Source organism: Hippichthys cyanospilos, chromosome 14 (genome assembly GCF_059441005.1).
Source record: "Hippichthys cyanospilos isolate Australia breed blue-spotted pipefish chromosome 14, RoL_Hcya_1.0, whole genome shotgun sequence".
Taxonomy (NCBI): Eukaryota; Metazoa; Chordata; class Actinopteri; order Syngnathiformes; family Syngnathidae; genus Hippichthys; species Hippichthys cyanospilos.
The window spans coordinates 5,050,001-5,059,125 of record NC_142382.1 but is presented as its reverse complement, the minus strand read 5'-3'; the positions used below and the strand labels follow the sequence as shown (position 1 = coordinate 5,059,125).

The window sequence follows — 9,125 nt, the reverse complement described above, 5'->3', positions numbered from 1 at the left end:
TGAATCCCATCTAAATTAATCAATGAATAGTTCATTTATTTAAAAAAGCGATTAAAAATACATCGAAGTTAGGTTTTATTCCATGAACCTTTATTTTCTTACTCTCGTGGGCAATTTCCTGTTGTAAATGTCAATACTTGTTTTAATACGTTATATACGTTATGTTCCAAAAAAGTGTAAACGTTTTGAAAAGGAGAATATATATTTTACACTTTTTTGGAACATATACCAGCGGAAATGTTATTAATCTTTGGCCACTAAATTATAAACTGCAACATACTGTGACGTCACTATAACAACAAAAACAGCAAACACCGGTTAATTGGGTGAAGCTTAATTTATATTTCAATGCAGCCCCACTCAAGTTTGGAAAAACACAACACAAGTTTACTGTAGCAACTGAATCTTTAATATTTTGTAAGATATAAAAATCTTCATCTTTATGATACAATAAGACACACCACGTGTTTAATCAAAGGAACAATGTTTGTTTTTTTTCCACCACACACAGAAAAAAAAAAACAAGAATAAATGATAGAACTCGATGATCCCTTTTGAGGTAAGACAGCTGTTGGGACGATTGCGCAACCACACAGCTCTTCCCTTCTTTTACATCACGCAAGACATTCAAAACCGTCCTCACCAAGTAGGCCTTTAGGCACCGAGCTGAAAGCAGGACCTACCTTGGGAAAATGACAATTTGATGTCATTAAAAAGTGGGAACAACCGAACAAGATACGGGCACCTCAAAAAGTTAGAGGCGTCGGGCTTACGGGTGAAATTTCACTGGTGTGCGAACTTCATTTATTTTAAACCCTATCTGGGGTCAAAATAAGTTGAATTCTGAAGTAATAAGACGTTTGAGGTTCATCCAGAAATTTTAACTGAAATGCCAAAACCCCTAACGTTGTGTGACTGGTGTAAAACATACAAAAGAAGAAGAAAAAAAAAAAAACCAAAACAGGCTAATATCAATGGAGAGAACAGTCTGCTCGGCCTCTGTCAAAACACTACGAGACCTTTTAATTTTTTTTTTTTTCATACACATACGTAAGCAAAAATGTGCTCAGGTTTCTTGCAATATTTTCAAGCGACGCTTTCCTCGGACAAAAATCAACACCAAAAGCAGCCAAGCTCAAGAAACAGCATTCAAAATGTAATGAGGGGAGGAAAAAACAAAACAAAAAAACTACAAAGCCAAGATACACATGTCTGAACATGCCGAGTCTCTTTCACAGAAATCCACCAGTGTACTAGACGTGTCGTCAAATCAAACATAGAAAGAAAACGACAAACACTGCAAGTCATGCAACTGACACTGGAAAAGAAACACAAAATTGACGTGAACAAAGATCGGATATTTCCCAGAATTATCATCAGGCTGTACCAAAGCCAAAAGAGGCATTTACGGCAGAAATATAGATTTTTTATATACCTATTCTTTTATTCACACGACGAATCCCTCTCGTTTTCCAAAACGACAGCGTTTTGGAGCGCGGCCGCCGTGCTGCCGGCGCAAAACGGATTTAGCAGCGGAAAAGCCGTTGATGTAAAGCTCATCTTGACGCACGCAAACACAAACTCGCGCGTACAGACGGACGAAAACGGGCAGACGAATAAACGTGCGGCAAGCTGAACGACGTCCAGTGATGGCGGAGCGTGTGGCATGGCGGTCATGCAGGAACACGCGCGCGCAAACAAACACACAGATTACAAATCCCACCCCCCCCCCAATCGATCTTTGGCTGGTTCGCTACTAAAGCGAACAGCGTGCCGTCGCAAGATGGGATCTTTAAGGAGGGGGGGGGGGTTCAGGGTCACGGTCAGTGTTCCTTGGCTGGTTGCGCCCTCCCGAGCGAGCTGGTTGGTTGGGTGGCTTTTGCATCTCCCGGGTTTCTACAGCGAGGTGGACGGAAGTTTCTTGACGCGCCGCTGGGCCAGGAAGGAGCTCTCGATGGGTTTTAGCTCAGGGGTGGGCTGGGAGTTCTTCAGGGCCGAGTACGTGGCCGCCATGGCGCCCTGGGGGGGCAAATTACAGCCATGAGATAAAAGGGATGACGGTGCTTAATTTCAATGTTAACTCATTCGATACCAAAGATGTATTTTTACTTTTTTGTTGTCTAATTTAGAATAATTGTCTACAGCAGCGGTTTTCGTATGAGGGTAGTACTTGAAGGAACTTCAGGGGGTCAAACTAAAAGCCCAGGGGCCAGATAACGGCCCACCATATTTGATGAGTCCGCGAAATGCTCATTTGGCTAAAATACAGAATTGTCCTCAACTTTTATAAATTTGTGGAGTTTTAATCGTGATCAGGATATTGGCTGCCACGATTAATTAAGCCGACCCACGGCGATATTAACATTTCAAAAGTCGAGCACTTTTTTTTTTATTACAAGTGAGATCAAGCACTACCACCAGGGGGCAATGTTTCCCACATGTTTGCATGACAAAAGCATCTTATTTCCTCACCATAATATATTATTTACCAGTGTGAAATGGCTTCGATTCCTAATATTTGCTGCTAGCTGTTAATTGAGACCCATTCTGAAAAATCCGAATTTTTGCCCAAAATTTTTAAAAGTTGAAGGCAACTTGCAAGTTAGCATTTCGCGGGCCACATGAAACGGTGTGGCGGGCCGGATCTGGCCCCCGGGCCTTGGGTTTGACACCCGTGACATCATGCATTTAGCACCAGCCATTTCTAGACGCTCTATTAGCCAAATATGTGAAATTCGGAGAAAAAAAAAGTACTGGATATTTGATATTGTGGGGCATACGTCCAGGTTATTATGCAAGAATAAAGAGAGCCTAGTAACCTTGACCAGTTTGGGGTCCTGAAGCGGGAGCTGACTATTGGGGAGTTTGTCTCTCTGGACGATCCACGGGTGCCTGAGGACCTGCTTGGCGATCAGTCTCTGATGCGGGTCCACGTGGAGCATTTTGGACACCAGATCCTGCAGCAAGGAGCGCAACTTTTAATAAGGATCCGAGCTCTCCGGCGCAAATAATGTTTTCGCACCTTCGCAGCGTCCGATACCGTGTCCCAGTTCCCTCCGGACAAACTGAAGTGACCGTTGCCTATCCTGTTTAAGATCTCATTGGGCGTGTCCTCGGGCCCGTTGGCGAATGGAGTAAAACTTGAGGGGAAAAAAGAAGCAAGAAAAGAGGATCATGTGAGCGTGGAAAGGATTCTACAGACTTAAAAACGAGTGAATTATTTACCCAGCCAGCATGGTGTACAGCAGGACTCCCAAACTCCAAATGTCACAGCCTTCGTCATAACCTTGACGTTTTAACACCTACCACAACAAATTGCAGAACAAAACGTCACTCTATGCTCTATAGTACTGTTAATGTCAAAGTAAACATAAATAAAGGGAATTACACCTCGTGTTTCTAATGAACTCATTCAGTGCCATGGACGAGAATTTGCATCTTTTAAAATAATAATAACAATAATAAATAATGGAATTCTCTTCAAATACATTTTTTATGGACGGGAGCTGACATCCTTGACTAATGCTCACCTAATATAAGCCAACTGAGCACTGTAGTGATAACTGTGACCATTGGATGGCAGTGTTTCCACACTTCCAACACAGCTGTTACCTACATGCAAGTGTAACTGAAGAATGGAAGTCACTCTTTCAATGGAAGCTCCCATATTTACATACATTTCTACTTTGTGGAGCTTTTTATGAGTTTATCCCGGGAACCTAAAGCGATGCTTTCTATTAAAAAAAAATAATATGACATTATGACAATTATTATTATTGCAATTATGTTGAATGCATCAATGACCTTTTATTCTGTAGGAATTTAAAATGCCCCACTGCACAAAGCTGTGCCAGGCTCACCTCAGGAGCCACAAAATTGGCGGTGTAGCACGGGGTCATGAGCAGGCCGTTGTTGGCGCGCAGCTGCTTGGCGAAACCGAAGTCGCAGATCCGAATGGACTCCGGGTTCCCCGATTCGTCCACGTAGAGGATGTTGCTGGGCTTCAGATCTCTGTGCACCACCTAAGCGTAAGATGGAAAACAAAGAGCATCTTTAAACAGGCTGATGAAAAAAAAAAAAATCCTTACAATGATATCCTAGACCAGGGGTGTCAAACATACGGCCCGCGGGCCAGTTCTGGCCAGGATCGGCCTTGCGAGATGATTTTGTGAAGTATAAAAATTAGCAGAACTTTTATAATGAATGGAAAAAATCAAATGTTTTATGATGGATAGAAATAGCAATTTATATGTAAATGGCTCCCTTTATGTAGTTTTCAACAGTAAAAAAAAAAAAAAAAGTTTTTCACGGTTTCCACTTTGAGCTTTTCGAAAACTATGAGGGCGCCAAAAATGGGCCTGGACAATAATATGTCTATTTAGGTCAGTTATTTTAGGGAGTAAACGCATGTTATTCTACTCATTATAATTTTAAAAATTAATCAGTCACTTCATCAGAAATCCACTTTTTTTTTTTGCCAAAAATAGACATCAGCCTTAAGAATGTATCCACTATTTTCTAAATTAAAATCAACACTACGCTCCGTTTGATCAAATTTCCAAGGGCCACGTTCCAGGCTGCTGTTGCGTGTTGCATCCTCACCCCCTGCGAGTGCAAATATTCCACCGTCTTGGTGATGGTGTGCAGCACGGCGCTGGCCTCCCGCTCCGAGAAGGACTTCTGTTTGAGGATCCGATCCAGCAGCTCTCCCCCGCGCATCAGCTCCGTCACCAGGAACACCTGCTTGCCTGTGTCGTACACCTGGATCGGACACGGGAAAAAAAAATCATTTGCTAGTATCTCAAGAAAACTACTTTTAACATGCTTTCTAGCACTGTGGAAAATTGTGAGCAATTCTAGAATCAACAAGCTGAAAAACAGGGATGCGTTTTGAGGTATCGAAACTTGTGCTCATACCAATTTTATTTCAAGGTATCAATTCTTACGATAGAAGTATTGGCTGACCAATTTTGGACATTTTATGATCAGGAATTAGAAATAGAAGCATAGAAATTTGACTTTTTTTTTGCTGTTTTGAAGAAAACTGCAATAATGGGATTTTTTTCAGCAACGCATCAAAAGTACTAGTGATATCAGCACTCAAGAACCGAGCACTTGTACGAGTATCGGTGTGAAAAAAAAGTGACCAAACACGCTTAATCAAAACAGTTACAGTATTCCCTCGTTTATCCCGGGGTTACGTTACCAAAAAATACTGAGATTGACCTTTTGTTTTGCCGACCTTACCTTACCCTACCTACCTACCCACCTAGCTAACGCTACTTAGCTAACATTCAAGCGAAAATTTAAATTTGTTCTCAGTACAAGCACTTTCAGTTAATAAATGAGGGAAATATGTGCAGTTTTTATTCACGTATGTGTTTTTAAAATGAGTGTTTTGTATAGGCAGTATTTTTCTTGACATGGTTCTTCTATTTGTATCAAAACTATTTGGTTGGACAAGTATCTGCACATTCACAAAGTACGGTGAGTTTTGCGATAATATATATATATATATATATATATATATATATATATATATATATATATATATATATATATATATATATATATATATATATATATATATATACACACACACACACACACACACACACATACATACAGTATATTAAAATGGCTACTTGAGCTTTAGTCAAGCCTAGCTAGCTAACACTACTTAGCTAACATTTAAGTTTCTTTCCCTTTCAGTTTATAAATGAGTGGGTGTTTCATAAAATTGGCGGCCGCTTATGATTATCCTCACATCCTTCAGCGTGATGATATTGGGGTGCTGCCCGTATCGAAGCAGGATCTCGATCTCCTCGGAGGGGTCCGTGCTGGTCTTGTCGATCATCTGTGAGGCGCGAGAACAAACTCAGAATTTGGAGTAGCCGATCTGAGCCAGATTTCGGGTGAGCCGCGCCTACCTTGACGGCGTATTCCGTGTTGGTGGCCTTGTGGACACAGCGCTTACACACCGAGAAGGAGCCCATGCCGATGTCCTCTTTCAGTATGTAGCCATCGCTGAACAACAAGTTCTTCCCGTGTAGCTGCTGCGCATGGACGGGAAATACACAAATAATTCATTGCCGCAACAATGAAAAGAATCGAAGTGAAAAACAGAAAGGTAGAGACCGGCTGTTTACCTGGACCACCGGGTGCGGCGGGGGCTGCACCGACTCCGCCGAGCCTTCCTCCTCCAACAGACTCGACGCGATAAAGCTGAAGCCTCGGAACAGCTGGTGAGCGCCGGCGCTCGGCGGCACGCCGGGAGAGTCTGGGGAAATGACAGCAGGAAAAGCTGAATGATGCTAGAAAAAAAAAATTAAAAAATGAGGAGTTCGCAAAACCTTTTACCTTTCGGCGTGCGGGAGGTGAACTCGGAGTCAAAATAGAAGGTGTCATCGGGACGCGCCACGGCCGGTTTGAAAGGGGGTTTGACTTCTCTTCGGAACAGTTTCTGGTAGGCGGGGAAGCGGTTTTTGTACGGTGACAGCAATAAATAGCTGAAATACCACAGACGCTTAAAAAATAAACACGCGCTTACATTCCAGTCAATGTTGGAAAACCATCCATGACGTTTGATTTCCTCTGCTCCGTCCGGACCCGATCCTACAGTAGAACCAGAAATATCAGCAGGATTTAATGACTTGGCTGGGTCATAGTGTGCAGAACCGGGTCAACTGTGAATGCTGAAGTGGACAACTGACCCAGTCTGTTGGTGGGGTTCCTCTTGAAAAGAGCTCTCAGCAAAGACTGGGCCTCTGCGCTGAGGAACTGAGGCATTCCCAAACGTGCCCTGCAGGAGGAAGCCGGCGCCATCACCACCGTCGTTATTTTGATCACCAAAAGTGAGGCTGAGCGGGATCACTCACTTGAGAATCATGTTCATTGTTTCTTTGCGGTCTTTCCCGTGGAAAGGCAGCGACCCAGTCAACATTTCAAACTGGAGGAGAGAACATATGGGAAAGCATAAAAAGAGAATTTCTCCGTAATCGTACTGTACTAAGCTTCTACTTCCGTACCATCAGTACTCCAAACGACCACCAGTCGGCGCTGTGGGTGTGTCCTACTCTATTGACCACCTCGGGTGCCATGTACTCCACAGTGCCACAGAAGGAGTAAGCCTTCTCGTGGTGGTCAATGCCCTCTTTGCACAGACCAAAATCTGGAAAACACCATGAAGAGTTTTGTTTTAGGTTTTCATCATTTTTAAGTCGGGGAAAGAGATTTTAAAAATTAGAACGAATTAAAAATAGCGTTTGGTTCCCCACAACGCGCTTCAATTTGTTCAGCTCCCAGAATGCATTGCAATAATAAAGTCATGAGGACATGAACTCTTGGCATGTGTGTGTGAATTACTAGAAATGGAATGGGTGTCAAATTTAACACATTTATGCTTAAATTATGGAGCATAATAATAATTTTAAACAAACTGAAAGGTTGTGTGTCCAGTCGTGACTTCATTACTTCGCATGTAAAAATTTGAATCTAATTTGTATGACCTCATCAACATTTATGATATACATTTGTGGATCCAAATTACATTATGGATTTATATGTTAATAAATAACGATACCAGTGTTACTTGTATACAACTACTGTAAATGGTTAGCGCACGTAATGGTAAAAACTAAAAACAAATGGTAAATATTGGCTATTTGTTTGATTAGTTTTGGCCCATTTTCAGATGTTGTCTGGCCACTTCTTTATTTTCTTACCTGTGAGTTTGATGTGGCCTTCCTCATCCAGGAGAATGCTAGCAAACGACATTGAGACATGTTAGCAACATGGCTATACAACTCTATCGCTAACAGACCTTAACCTTAACCATTCAACTGCTGAATTTTATATTCCAGCAGACAAAGGAGCTGCATTCTATTTGGAATTGAGCATTATGGCGGTGCATTCAAATGTGCACCGCCATTTGGGTTTTTAAAAATTCAAGATCTTTTACTTTTCAGGCTTCAGGTCTCTGTACATGATGCCCAAGCTGTGGAGGTGGTCGAGGCCCAGCGCCAGCTCCGCAAGATAAAACTTGACATCCTCTTCAGTGAACATCACCTGTGAGACACGAACAGACGGAAGGATGATGCGTGAATACACAACATGCCGCATTAATGCACCGCGGGAATTCCCACCTCTTTAGACAGCCGAGTGAAGAGATCCCCTCCTCGGAGGAAGTCCAGGATCAAGTAGAGTTTCCCTTCGGTTTGGAAAGCTGAAAATCAGATATACAGTTAACATTTGCTCCTATTATATATCATATATTATATATATACCATGAACATGTGTGTGTGTAAATACGGTAAGTCCTCCTTGCCAGTAGGGGGTGCTACATCACAACAGTTTGATACGTTGGTGCATTATCAGGTGTCAGAGGTGAAAAAAGTAATATGTAGCTTAACATTTGCTCCTATTATATATCATATATTATATATACCATGTGTGTGTGTAAATATGGTAAGTCCTCCTTGCCAGTAGGGGGTGCTACATCACATTAGTTTGATACACTGGTGCATTATCAGGTGTCAGAGGTGAAAAAAGTAATATGTAGCATGGCGTAACTCAAATATTAGCTTGCAACACTGCAAAAGAGATGAGTGACAGCTTGTAATGTGAAAAGTAGGTAACTGTAAAAGCTCATAACAAGATCACTGTGAAATGAGATTTCCGCCATTTGGCAAGGGAACGCTGTAATGTGAGTGAGTGGGTGTTTAAATGAAGCGACGGGAGAAATTGAAGGCGGCGAAGCTGACTGACCGTAGTGCAGCTTGACGATAAACGGGTGGTTGACATCAGCCAGGATGTTTCTCTCCATCTTGGTCCTCACACGATCTCTTACTGATAACGAAAAGAAAAATAATTCTACAGTCATTGACTTTTAATGTAGCACTTCAATTTTTGCCACTAAATAATTTTTTCTCCTCATTCAGGCTTGCCCAGTAATCGCGTGGTTATTGCTGATAAAATGTAAGAATCATAAAGAAATGAAAAATAAAGAACAAGCATTTGAGCATTTATGGGCTGTATTTAGAGCAGCCTGTGTGAGAATATAGTGCAAAGTGGTTACTAACTAAATGAGGAAGTGTTTTTTTTTTTTTTTAAGTTGCTTTGTAAAG

General features: G+C 41.8%; 1 protein-coding gene across 2 annotated transcripts in view; it reads right to left on the bottom strand.

The window, feature by feature from the left end:
- Positions 1 to 386: 386 nt before the first annotated feature.
- rps6ka1 (ribosomal protein S6 kinase a, polypeptide 1) overlaps positions 387 to 9,125 on the bottom strand; it is a 49,736-nt gene continuing 40,997 nt past the window's right edge. For both annotated transcript variants that reach the window (XM_088432596.1, XM_088432597.1), the window contains 18 exons: positions 8,767 to 8,847; positions 8,145 to 8,224; positions 7,961 to 8,067; positions 7,725 to 7,762; positions 7,029 to 7,171; positions 6,879 to 6,949; positions 6,714 to 6,802; positions 6,551 to 6,615; positions 6,361 to 6,463; positions 6,150 to 6,280; positions 5,931 to 6,056; positions 5,768 to 5,857; positions 4,603 to 4,761; positions 3,861 to 4,022; positions 3,226 to 3,302; positions 3,023 to 3,140; positions 2,820 to 2,957; positions 387 to 2,019 (listed from right to left, as the gene is read on the bottom strand). In XM_088432596.1, coding sequence (XP_088288722.1) covers positions 1,897 to 2,019; positions 2,820 to 2,957; positions 3,023 to 3,140; positions 3,226 to 3,302; positions 3,861 to 4,022; positions 4,603 to 4,761; positions 5,768 to 5,857; positions 5,931 to 6,056; positions 6,150 to 6,280; positions 6,361 to 6,463; positions 6,551 to 6,615; positions 6,714 to 6,802; positions 6,879 to 6,949; positions 7,029 to 7,171; positions 7,725 to 7,762; positions 7,961 to 8,067; positions 8,145 to 8,224; positions 8,767 to 8,847 — 1,901 coding nt within the window. In that variant the 3' untranslated portion in view covers positions 387 to 1,896. The remainder of the gene's footprint in view (positions 2,020 to 2,819; positions 2,958 to 3,022; positions 3,141 to 3,225; positions 3,303 to 3,860; positions 4,023 to 4,602; positions 4,762 to 5,767; positions 5,858 to 5,930; positions 6,057 to 6,149; positions 6,281 to 6,360; positions 6,464 to 6,550; positions 6,616 to 6,713; positions 6,803 to 6,878; positions 6,950 to 7,028; positions 7,172 to 7,724; positions 7,763 to 7,960; positions 8,068 to 8,144; positions 8,225 to 8,766; positions 8,848 to 9,125) is intronic.